The following is a 13,809-nucleotide window of genomic DNA, read 5'->3' as shown; positions in this document are numbered from 1 at the left end:
CTGAAAGGTCGTGGCTGCCGCTAGAACAGCAGGTGCACCAGCTCAGGTACGAAACTTAGCCAAATTTGGGTACTAGGAAAAATCAGTTACGTGGAACTATTTCTTCAACGACGGTATGACATATGCCTTGTTTAGTTATCAGATGTAGCAGTTACATAACAATTTACTGCCTGTATGAGTGATGTGTTCGCAACACGTCGCATCACATCAGTTACGTTGCCATGGAAACGGTTGCGCTTGTTGCAGGTGACGAGCGCGCCCGGTGTGCCCCCAGCGCCCCGCCGGCCCAGCTACGGTGCATGCGCAGCTCCCCTCAAGGCGAAGACGCCTCCGGACGCCAGCAGCCTCCACTCGCCAGATCTGGACGACGCCTCCGACAAAGGTCAGTAAGGGAAAAATTAAAGCTCTAACTCTGGTCACATGAAATCCGACACGAGACATTATGGGGAAACTGCTGTTCACAATCTGTCAAATTTTATCATACTGTCAGATCTTTCGCACTTCTGTGGAGGCTTTTATGCTGAGAGTAACGATACTCTAGAAAACTTTTTCGTTTTTACATTTCCTTTCACAAGAATTCATTGAATTACTATTGTTCTAAATGAAACAATGATAACCAAATGCTGGAAGTTAATTCGCTGCAAGCTATATTTTCTGCAGTGAATTTGAATTTTTATTTCACCATTCGCAGAAAGCGTGAAAAGCGTTTACTTACAAACAGAAATGGATGTAAGTAGATTCAAATTGTAAATTAAGCTTGTGAAGTTCACTTAGCTTTCAGCCCGATATCTTTACTTTTACGAACTACCATTTATGATTCGAACTGTCAGATCCTTAATTCCTAGTCTATAATTCTATAATACTACTCGTCTTTCGGCTTCAGACAAGATATTGATGCCTCGTTTGAGTTACGAAAAGAAACATCCAAATATTGCTATGTGGAAGGCCAGTCTAGAATGGAAGCTCGTTTACACTTTTTGTTTTTGAATCAATGAAGTTCTGGTAGGTTCTTATCAGTTTGTTAATGAAAAAAGGAAGACATTCCTACGACCATTTCATGGTCAGGAAAGACAGTACCAGAAAGCTAGTGGATACTTCTATTTCTTTTACGTAAAACTAAGTATTTTACTCGTGAATAGAACACGCTTTCTACATAATTATAAAGTCTTTTCCTCATTTTAAGTTTGATAGCTACATGATATCAGTAAAATAGTAAGTATACAACGAAGAAACAAATCACTGTGACCACTGCCCACCACATGACTGAAGGCCCCCTAGTGGTGTTACGGTTACGTGACGCGATAAGTAACTTACAGGGTGACAGTTATTGAACCATATGAAATAAAATGGTTATAACTTCTGAACGGTTTGCGTTAGGACGTTCAAACTCGACGGCTGGCCGCGGGGCATGATGGGAATTAGTACGCACTGTACGGTTTGAAGCCCACTTATATTTGGATGGGTTCATCAGTAACCAAAATTGGCGTATTTGGGAGACCGAGAAGCCGTATTTCGCTATCGAGAAGTCTCTTCACCCTCAACTGATAACTAAGTAGTGTGCCATGTCCAGTCACGGAATAATCGGTGCGATATTCTTTGATGGCATGGTGACTGAAGAACGGTACGTGAGGGTTTTGGAAGATGATTTCATCACCGTTATCTAAAGAGACCTTGATTTCGACAAGATGTAGTTCATGCAAGACGGAGCTCTAACCCATCGAAACAGGAGAGTGTTTGATATCCTGGAGGAGTACTTTGGGGACCGCACTGTAACACTGTGGTACCCAGAGGTCAGTGGCATGGGGCACGATTGGTGTCCATATTCTTCGGATCTGAACACATGTGATTCCTGTTTGTGGGGCTATATTAAAGACAATGTGGACAGCAATAACCCCAACAACAGTGCTTAGCTACAAACAGCCGTTCAGATGGTCCACAACAAAATCGATGTTCCGACACTTCAGCGTGTCAGGCAGTATTTCGCTATTGGTCTGCGCCTAATCATCACCAATGATGGCAGGCATATCGAACATGTCGTAACGTAAAACCGAATATCTGTAGTGGCGCTTACATGTTGAATAAAGTGTGTGAACACCGTAGTTTGCAACTAATTTACGTTCCTTTATATAGTTCAATAATTTTCACTCTGTGTATAAGCGGGACAACGACTAACGGATAATCATTCTAGTGACGATATGGTATACTACAAGAAAGCAAGAAGCCAACGGAAACATCTAAGTAAACACTCAGAAAGCTTTTATCGTCGCTATCCTTACAGACTTTCACTGATAGAGTGAATTCAAGTAATAGGTTATCACTAATGAAGATACACGTAGAATTCTGAAAGTGTGGTGAGAGGGTAGCGAAACCTTTACGGTGAACATTTTAGATTAAGTCTGACCATAAATATTATCAATATCAATCGGAAGAGACAAATGACTATAATGAGTCACTTGTTTTTAGTTTTCTACTGCGGTTTGGAGGGTTATATCTCAATAAACTTTTGGATAACGCGTACTTTCGTGCATAATCTGTGCACTGTGTGGTAGCAGTAAACGTAGAGATAACTATTTATTACGTGATAATATACATACCTCTAAATATCCACAAACTGTAATATATTTCACCATTGATGCGACGTCATTACATTAAACGTTCGCAACATTTGTCGCACCCAATAGTTACTCCAGCTCAAAAAAGGTGAAACATGTGACAAAAATACAATCTCGAAAACGATGGTTTGACCGCTGAAAGGCATTTATATTACTACCTGTCTAAAGAAACAAAGCACTCACAGAGCAATGTAGCACAGTGGTAACACACTGTAGCTCCGTTTCACAAGACGATGGATCAAAACACCGTCTGGTAGTCAACATTTAGGTTTCTGTGGCTCCTGTGAACCTCTCAAGGGAAATATCAAACAAGCTTTTTGATACAGATTCGATGCTTCATTCACTGTCCTTCCTCAAGCTAAGCTTATGCTTTGTTCCTAGTATCCTCTTCTGACGATGGGACGTTCAACTCTAATTTTCTCCCTATAAAAACAATCAATTCAGTATGAAGAGATAATCTTAATAATCCTATGTCGGACTGTAGCGTCCCAGTCCATTACCCCTGCCCAGTAGGCTACCCTTCCGTCACAATTATGCATCAGCGTGCCTACAGCGAGGTGAGGCCAAACGCGGTGAGCATTTCGGCCGTTGCCCAGGGCCCACCAGCGGCGGGCCTGTATTTTCGCCAACCCGCGACACGGGCACCAGTTGGGCTAGACTATTATATCAGCCCGCTTGGGCAGCCTAGGAGCAATGTACCCGTCTTATCGCTATCGGGCTCAGCCAGTCACGCGGATTAGATGTATCAATCCGTGCGGCCTCAAAACTCGGACCGAAAGAGTCAGTGGAAAGTTTATCGGCCAGTGGAGTGACGAGTTCGCCTTCAGCACTGCTTCAAATCTTTCTCTGACAGTAATGGATTTTTTTCAAGAGCGCATGAGCCATACCGTCCAGGGTTCACTGTTAGCAGCCGCCAGTGTGGATTCGGCAGCTTACGGTAAACAGCTCACGAGGAGGTTGGTAACAGACTTGGCCTCTGGCCGGGTGTCTACTTCTGGAAATAAGTATTTGTTAGAGAAATAAGTTCCAAGCGTGGATAGAATCATATATGTGACTAACCCGAACTGCATGTTATGGTTCAAGTGTGTGTTGCAATAATTAAGTATTCAGTTATACAGGGTGATTCAAAAAGAATACCACAACTTTAAAAATGTGTATTTAATGAAAGAAAAATAATATAACCTTCTGTTATACATCATTACAAAGAGTATTTAAAAAGGTTTTTTTTCACTCAAAAACAAGTTCAGAGATGTTCAATATGGCCCCCTCCAGACACACTAGCAATATCAACCCGATACTCCAACCCATTCCACACTCTCTGTAGCATATCAGGCGTAACAGTTTGGATAGCTGCTGTTATTTCTCGTTTCAAATCATCAATGGTGGCTGGGAGAGGTGGCCGAAACACCATATCCTTAACATACCCCCATAAGAAAAAATAGGAGGGGGTAAGATCAGGGCTTCTTGGAGGCCAGTGATGAAGTGCTCTGTCACGGGCTGCCTGGCGGCCGATCCATCGCCTCGGGTAGTTGACGTTCAACTTTCAGACGATAAGGTTTCATAACTAACCTTTTTCGTAGGACTCTCCATACAGTTGATTGTGGAATTTGCAGCTCTCTGCTAGCTCTGCGAGTCGATTTTCCTGGGCTGCGAACAAATGCTTGCTGGATGCGTGCTACATTTTCATCACTCGTTCTCGGCCGTCCAGAACTTTTCCCTTTGCACAAACACCCATTCTCTGTAAACTGTTTACACCAACGTTTAATACACCACCTATCAGGAGGTTTAACACCATACTTCGTTCGAAATGCACGCTGAACAACTGTCGTCGATTCACTTCTGCCGTACACAATAACACAAAAAGCTTTCTGTTGAGCGGTCGCCATCTTAGCATCAACTGACGCTGACGCCTAGTCAATAGCGCCTCAAGCGAACAAATGTACAACTAAATGAAACTTTATAGCTCCCTTAATTCGCCGACAGATAGTGCTTAGCTCTGCCTTTTGTCGTTGCAGAGTTTTAAATTCCTAAAGTTGTGGTATTCTTTTTGAATCACCCTGTATTAAACAAGTTAATTATCTCATGGTGTTCTAGAAACTAACCACGACTGGCGTGAAAACGCACATACAGCACAATTAGTTCGATATCAAACCATTTTACATCCCAAACAATTGTACGTATCTAGCCAGGAAGGGATAAATAAAAAGTACTGTTACAATTACTTGGTTTTAATAAATGCTTAGAAATGAAATGAATGATCGATGGGTATGAAGTCAATAAATATGCAGTGGAATATGACATCACTGCAATCGGTTTTAATGCATTGAAGCTGCAGTGACATGTATATGTCTTGAGAATGACCCTCATCTTAGCGTCTGTAATAGTACTGTCCAGAAATAATAGGTGGAAACGTCAGTGCCGAGGAAAGTTTGAAACTGGCTCACAGGCGTGCTGAGATCCTTTCGTGTCCATTTTCAAATTCATAGTACCATCGTAAAACGTATCTTACTTCAAGACCAAACAGTAATTTCGAATTAGAGAACGAAGCGTCACTGTATTAAGATACTGCAGTTGCTGAACCCGGATTACGAATTCTTCTTACATACCAAACATTAACGTTATGTTTGTCTTGCTAATCATTTCGTATGCTCTGCCCTGCGGAAGGTAAACCCACCCTAGATGCCTCAGATCATTTAGCAGTATCTACTAAAGTGTTTACGGTGCAAGTACAAATTAGCCTTTCATAATTTCATTCTAATATTCACATACTGACCCACGACGAAGCAACCGTACCAACCCAGTTCTCTTTCGAAAACTCACTCATATATTCTACATACAACGAAAGATATGCATGAGTGTTCAGTTTAATTTTATGATTATTTCCGTTGTATTCTCAGTGCGAGGGACAGTTATATTTCTTTGGCTGGAGAACTGTGAGGGGGTGCACTCAGCATTGTGACGCTAACTGAATGTTCAGTATTGGCACCAACTTCAGCAATGTCGAAATGACCGGTTTGATGACTCCACGCTACTGCGTACTGCATCCAAATCACGCTATGGGTTTAGGAGGACACGGTGCTCGGTCGATCCCTGCGTGAGGTCAGAATGACAGAGCTTCTCTTTTTTGATGAGCAACAGGCCAGGGACTCCAGCAGAAAGAGGTATGCATCGCGTATTTCATTTTCACCAGGTAGATGAATTATTAAACATTCATCTTGTTAAGACATACAACTGTTGTTTCATTTTTGTGTAGGAGAATATTCTTTCGATTTCAACACACCGTATCAAGTCGAAAAGCACTGGCTTCGACAGTGATGGAAAAGATTTCCGTGCTGATGAGGACTTAGTACATCTACTCTTCCGGAGTGCAAACACTGTGATAAAACAAAAACAAAAAGCTTGCACCAGCCATTAAATTTATGATGAAATTAAGCCGGAGATGTAGAGAGACCCCCGTCGAGCCGGTAAAAAGAGGCCACTGCAGTTGGGATTCGAGTTGGGGTCTGCCATGAATTTTCAATTGTTCTGACGTATTTCGTTATTTGTTTATTTCAAAGGACATACCAGCAAGGCCACTGACAGATTTGTCCTTTCGGCTTTATGCAGCGAAGTCCGCAGCAGCGACGAAGCTGCCAGTGGTAGACACTAGACACGCGGCAGGTGTGGGGAAGCCGGTTCAATTGACTCGATGGCGCCTTGGAGGGAGCCGCGAGTTACTCAGCTCTCGCAGGCCGGAAGATTGGGTGATAATTAAAGCGCAACAGCGGCGCTCTCACAGCTCGTTAAACTTTGAGCCGCGCTGGCAGCTGCGCTGGGCGGAGATTAGCCCTGCTTCAGCCCCCCTTCCCCCCCCTCCCCCTCCCCACTCCCCCCTCCCCGCTGCTTCAGCCGCCTTCTTAGCGTAAACAGGGTACACAGCCGATTAGAAAGAACAAGAAACTGTGGAAGAGTAATGGGCATCTCAAGCGCACACCGGGGGAGGGGGCGGGAGGTGCTGGGGTGGGGGCTCCTGGTTAAGCCGCCACTTAAAAGGACGAGGACGATCAGCGAATATTCAGTGGATTCACGCAAGCGAGTGGCAACACACCAATCGGCTGGACATGAGGACATAACACTGATCTACGTCATCTACAGAGTCCGGCGCTAATCATGGGGTAGAACTGGAGGAAGTGTTAGTTTTGACTCATATTCACACAGAAAAAATTTGATGATTTAATCGAGAAGAGGTGCCACTCAAATTGAGCTAGCCAATAACCCACTGGTCCACCTCTTACGTAGGCAGGTATTAGGCTTGACAATGATTGACAGAGTTGTTGGTTGGCTTCCTGAGGAGGATCGTGTCCTAATTTGTCCAACTGGGCGTTAGATAGTCAAAATCATGAGCTGGTCGGAGGCCTCTTCTGATAATGTTCTCACCTGGGGACAGATCCGACGGCCTTGCTGACCAAGGTCGAGTTTGGCGAGCACTAAGACAAGCAGTAGAAACCCTCGCCGTGTGTGGGCAGGCATTATCTTGCTGAAACGGAAGCACGGTATTGCTTGTCATGAAGGGCAAATAAACGAGGCGTAGAACATCTTTGTGCTATAAGGGTGTCGGAGATGACAGCCAAAGTGATCCAGCTATAAAAAGAAATCCCCCCCCCCCCCCCCCCAGACCATCACTCTTGGTTCTCGGGCCTTATGGTAGGCAACAATTAGTTTGGTATCCCACTGCAGTCCTTAGAGTCCCCAAACATGTCTTCAGGTCTGCCTGGTTTGCAGTTTGCAAAATATGGTGCCCAAATGTATTAAGTCAGTTACCAGTTCTGTTATTGTATTATTCTCTGCATTGGTTGCTGTTGAAACATTTTTTCAGTTATAGTCAATGTTTTCACTTTGCTTTCAGAAATTTTCATTTTTTGTATTGTGAAAATATTTTGAATATTATTTGCTTACCCTTGTAGTTAACTGTGTAGGAGATAGTGGTTACGTTTCTTGAACTTACTCTGTATCTACGCTTCAGTAATGAAACATGATGATAGTTCCCGCGCTCGGTATTAACGAATATGGTAAATATACCGGTGGTAGTAACTTATGCTTAATAATAATTGTATAGGTGTCGCCAAAGCTACAGTAAAATCCTTATTGACTATTCAACGAAGCGGAAAGCACTCGATCGTCAATTCCAAGTCAGGCTGGTACTGTTAAACTGAAACACAGTGTCGCGAATACTTTGTGTAACACAAATTATTGGTAACGTTTCTTCATACGCTAAAGGTGTAATGGTTGGTCACACAAAAACAGGTTATTTCACTTTATTATCAGGCCACACCAAACGTCAACCTAGGGATTATTTTGTTGGAAATCATAGGTAAAATTAGGAGTCTTCGAGTCCCATATTCTCCACTTGGATTTATTAACGGTCTCACCAATATGGAACATTTATAAATTAAAGAAACAAATGGGGTTCAGATCATTCCTTGACATGATAGAGCATGGCAGCAGCAAATAGTGTCCCAAAAAGTTCTTACTTTTGTTGAATCCATTGATGTGCATGGAATTTACGAGCATTACCTGGAAAACGTTTGCGAAGCACTGTGTGCATTGTTATTTGTGGAATGCTCGAGGCACAAATTTTCTTCTTGGGCCTCCAGAGAAAGGCCTTCTCAAAATTAATCCAACGAAAACTCAGCCATTAACTATAGTACGAACCAACCGCTTTTTCACCTCCGTGACTTCCACATTATCATCTATGATCGATCTGTTCAATTAACCAACGTAGTAAATAATCTTCAAGTATCCCTTGATCGTACATTAACGTGGAAAAGCAACCCAATATACTCCCAACAGGGATCCCATCGGTGAAAAGGGGGGGATTGTACCCCTCTGACACCCTTCACACCTTCAAAGTCTTGAGCAAACTTGTCCTCTCCTATGTATGGATATCTGCCTCACCGACGTTCTGTCAATCCATCCAAATCCTTGAACGCCACGCTTTTCTCCTTGATTTCATAATCCACTTACCTTCCACTGCAAGAATCCTATACCTCTTCATCACTTTTCGGAACCTCTTTGCCCACATTTCCAAATATCCTATACTTCGAATAAACTCGATTCCCGCAATTCATCGCTTACCCCCAAATCAAAAATCCTGGAGACCTGACCAGCCTATGTTAATACATTCCCCGCTGCCTATACTTATGCTACATATTCTTCCAGCGCCGTTTTGAAAATCTCAGTGGTATTCACTTGGTATCACACATATAAAAGTAGTAGTGAAAGAAGTTCCTTGCCACAGAAACCCGTTACTGTTACGAGGTGGCTAGTTTGCATGCAGCAACTATGCCACCTCCTCACAAAGCCCAACAGGACTAGGAAACCACTACAGGGAAAATATGGCGACATTATCAAAAATTTACTATAATTTGTTAACAGAAATTTTACAGTACTTGATTGAAGGTAGTGTGCCGCACTAGTTCAGTTTTCACTTGTACTGATCTGTCTTCAAATCTGGTTGGTCCTGAATACAGTGAACGGTAACTGCAAGCAGTTGTAGAACCTCCAGTTTCACTCTTCTAGTGGCGACAGTAGACGAGGTCTTGAGGTACTCCTGATACTATCGCTGGTACTAAATGCTGAGTGAGCCACATGTCGACTTATACTCAGCATTCGGCTGTTGGATCTACATCTACAAACTATCTGAGTAACAGATGGCGGATGCGTAAGAGTCTTCGCCTTATACGCCCTCTGTTGGAGGCTACCCTTTACTCACGTGCGTCTGATTAATAGGCAGTTCTGCATTCTTCTTTGTATGGCTGTGTTCCGTATCTTCCAGAAGACACAGTGGATCCTCACATTCCTGACAACCAAATGCATCCTGATATCTATCCATTCTACGAGATTTAACCTGCTCCTCCATATGCCTTTCCGGTCTCAGGACACCCTTCCCTTCCCACCTTCCCGTTATTTCCTCTTCTTCATCACTTGTCCAGTAACGGGGTCACAAAAAAGGCCCTCTCTTGTAAAAGATGACGTAGGAGATTTCAGTGTTTTATCTTGTGTATATAGGTGAGAGTAAGTGGAATCGAAGTTTTCGACCTTCAGAACCCTCGGGACAACTGTTTGTGGCAAAAAAAGGCTCGGTTTTCAGCTTTTCGCCTGTTACCCGGAAACTATGCATGCTGTTGAAAATATTTCCATTACCATAACGAAACAGCAATAAATTTTGCTTCGAATGACCTACTTCCACTTCAGAATCGGTGCAGCCTTTTGGGCGCAATCAGTTGTCAAATTTTTAATAGCTTGGCTCAAAAGCCGGATCCAATGCCTTAACTCAGAAATCTCTACTCCAAATAACAAATTTCAAGCTATCGAAGCTGTAGAGCATGAAATTTCATGTTACGATACCATATGCTTTTTCAATTTTAGGCACTGTTGAGGGTTCACACATCTGAAAGTCAAAGTAATTTCATTTTGTTATTTTTTGTTACTTGAACAATGAAATGAAATTTCAAATAGGAAGACATAAGCCTGCCTCACCTTCGGACGTAATGAATAGATATCCCTCGTTTGACATGTCGTAGACAGTCGACGCTGCCATCCCTTCCGTTCGTTTGTTATTGTTTCCATTGTTAGCCTTGACCAGTCTATCTGTGTTGGGAGAGGGACGCATTCGAAACTCCTAGCGTCTTACAACTTTCTAATTTTCTCTTTTGACTTTACTTTCGTTGTGCGGTCAGTGCATTTAAAGTAAGGCTCCAGATTATACGGAGGTGTTTTTATGTGCGACGGCAATTTGGCAGATGGTGATATGGATAAGGTGAAATAGGTACGACTGGAAACACTAGTACAATCCAATAGGGATAGGATAATGGCAGCACATCGGAAGTTCATAAGTGGTCTGGCTGCAGCTGAAGTGCACAGTGTTTGTCAGAAGAAGTACCAAAACTAATAAGACTGTCTGAGACTAAAGGCCCTGCACCTTCAACGCCGAATCTTCGACATATAGGAAAATACTTGATTTTACTAAACACTGCTTTTATAGTGGCGACGAAATTGATGCTAATTGAGATAAACTTAGCAGACTTCCCTACGCACAACGAAATGTAGTTCATCAAATGATGAAACCTGAATTAAGAGGTACTGTTATTGGGGTAGTTGAAAGGCGAAGTGACTGGGCTCTCGAATCCCTGATGAGCACCTTTGTTCTAAAGAGCTCAATTCCACAGGTTTTGTCCGTGAGATTTTTACCGGGAAATCAAGGGTAGACGAAAACAAGGAAGCTCTAAATCCACCCAGACAGATAAAGTAATGGAAATGATTTCTTCGTACATCTAACAATCCGATGAAACGCAGAGATAGAGCAGTGGAAATGATTTATTCTACCTATAACAATCAGATGAATGCCAGTTTACTTCGCGGGAGTTAAAGGACCAAATCACTTACGGCTGGAAGGCAGATGTAAGGACCATAAAAATCCGATTCTACCGGAATTATGTTGAAAAAATACTAATTGTTAACAGACATAAAAAGACCACAATAGAATGTTTCAAAAGTTCAGGCTATAAGATACTGATAGTTTCTATCACAGCAAACTATCAGATCCACGAGAAGGGCGCCTGAGATTTGTATGCGCTGCTACAGATATACTTCGTGAGGACATCCGTACACAGGTCTATGATTCGTCGCAAAACTCGCCACCTGATGACGTCTTGCCACATTTCCAATCAGTGATCCCTTCCATTTCCTTGGCTCGCTGATTTTGAAACACAAACGAGGAATTCTATATTAATAGAAAAGGAAGAGCGTTGCTTTGTCACATGCAGTGATTTCTGCAGGAAGGTCACAGACATTTCTATCTTCAGTATTGAATGGAATCACTCCATTCACGTGTAAAAGATTCTATATTTCTTGCCTTTAGTGCAACTGTGTACATAGCTCCATATGTGGAAGCTTCCCTGTTTGAGATGTCCCCAATGGCACGACGTGAGCAGCCTAAGATAACCAGTGAGGATTTCATATAGTTCATCTTTCAAGACGCCAGTTTTAACATCTACACAGTTGACGGGTTGAATACTTACCGTTACATGGGAGGAATCATGGCAGTCACTTCCTACACAGCCGTGGAGTCTGAGAACATTGATCGGCATGGAAGACGTTCAGATTCTGAATTTTTGCCTACAGTTGGTGTACCTATGCTGGCCACATATCAAAACACAACTTATGTTGGCTTAAACAGTATTATTACAAAGAATCTCAGTTTCGACAACTCTGAGTGATTGAAGATTTCGCTGTCGGGATATGAGATTCTAAAGCTTTATGGGAAAAGGGAAGAAATTTACTGAGGTACCAGAGTGGAATGGATTCTTCGAAGAAGCCACAAAGGAACGACATTGATTCATTCAGAAACAGTGTGACTCCCATTTTTAAATTTTCTTCCAACTTTTTACGACACAATGTGTACATCTCTTTTAACAGCATTGAAAAAAGCATAAAACATGGTCAAAAGTAGTGTTTTGTCTCTTTCAGTCAGCCACTTTATCTGTAGGCGACAGAAGCGAAGGCAGTGATTTAGAACATGTCACTGTGCGACCAGGTGGGTTCCACCTTATAACGTCCTTATTAGGGTGCATCGGTATAATGATGTCAGGAAGCGGGTTGAGAAGATTACTATCCGCAATATTTGCTGAAAACAGTTTGGATGAAGTTTTGAATGGGCATATTTACGCTCGAGCAATAAGACCTCATACACTGTTACACATTCAATTGTCATATTACATCTTTCAGGAGACAGAGCTCAAAGAAGGTGAAGTGAAAATAACTGAGGAAGTCTTGCTGCTCCATAACATTATTCAATTGCCCTTGAAATGAAGACTACATGAAGGTGATATATAAGATTGAAAATGGAACTTTCAGTATTGAAGAAAGAGGTAAAACAGCCACACTCTGGGAGCAATATAGCAATATTATCGCATGGTTACGCTCAGAATACAGTTCATTGAGCCTGAGCGATCTGGAAACGGAATCTACATGGAAACACCATTAAGGAAATCCTACCACAGTTTCATGCTGCTGGGCATTTCCTGTACCCTAAAAGTGTTCACCTTTACTTAAAAGATAGGCTCATATTCGAAGAGCGAATGGACGCTGCTGAATACGAAAAATTTACAAATGAAGGCTACTTCGCCATTAGGCGAAGTGATAAATTTTGGTGTGGTGTATGGCGTGGTACGACAACAGAGCAAGCTTTAGCGAAGATAATGAAAGTTGGCTTAACTAAAGAGCATTTTCAGATTCTGTTCTCAGAAAGTGGACTTAAGGGATGGCATCCTTACAGGATGTTTGTCAAAATGAAAAATTCTGTGTTATATCATCAGGAACAAGTGTATTTAAGAGTGTATTTAAGAGGTTCACGCAGAGAACAAAATGCAGCAGACAGTGACTAACTAAATGACTGGCTGTTAAAATATCCGCTTTTTCCAAGATGTTATCCGCTTAAGTCAATAAGCAACGGAGCAATTGATGATAGATCGATTAGTTGTCATGAGGCATTAGGAGAAGGAATTGCAGGGATCACCAGCATTAAAGAAGACAACTTAAAGAACGTCTCATTTCAACACAATCTCACGGTTATAACACATCCTGTACTACAGCTCTCAAGATAGGGAAGAAGTGAATTCCTACCATGAACCAACTAACATTGCTTCACAGACCGTGTGTTATCAAGCAATCTGATAATTTCCCCATCTCGCGAAAAACGGTCTGAATAAGAGTACAAACTCGTCTCTTTATGATGCATTTATACCTCTCCAAAAGAATGAAGCCCAAAATAAAGATAGCTTTGTGATGGATGGAGGACACCTACTCCGTAAGGTTGATGGCACTTGAAGGAAAAGTCCGAAACCATCTGTATGAATTATGAAATCTATTTGAGAAAGCACTGTGGATCCAAAATCAGAATTATATTCCGCAAGTACCCAAGTATGCTTCACAAAGAGAAAGAAAGTCTTCTAAAATATCTCGTCATTTAAAGACACCGGGTTCTTCATTAGATATTATTTTCCATGAAGATAAAAATGCTACAGTTGTACCGGAGAAGTTTCTCGCAAATGAGGGCAGCACGAACCACTTTACTTTGATGCTCATGAGGAAATTTGAAGATGGAGGCATTCTAGTGCCACAGGAAGAAGAGGATGCGGATTCATTAATTTTGGCTATT

General features: G+C 42.2%; 1 protein-coding gene across 1 annotated transcript in view; it reads left to right on the top strand.

Moving 5' to 3' along the window:
- Positions 1 to 13,809, top strand: part of LOC126195052 (dipeptidase 1-like) — a 699,024-nt gene that overhangs the window by 127,753 nt on the left and 557,462 nt on the right. Inside the window, exon 3 of the mRNA XM_049933499.1 lies at positions 247 to 382. Coding sequence (XP_049789456.1) covers positions 247 to 382 — 136 coding nt within the window. The remainder of the gene's footprint in view (positions 1 to 246; positions 383 to 13,809) is intronic.

Source organism: Schistocerca nitens, chromosome 7 (genome assembly GCF_023898315.1).
Source record: "Schistocerca nitens isolate TAMUIC-IGC-003100 chromosome 7, iqSchNite1.1, whole genome shotgun sequence".
NCBI classification, from domain to species: Eukaryota; Metazoa; Arthropoda; class Insecta; order Orthoptera; family Acrididae; genus Schistocerca; species Schistocerca nitens.
The sequence above is the reverse complement of the archived record's forward strand: the minus strand, read 5'-3'. Positions and strand labels throughout refer to the sequence as shown.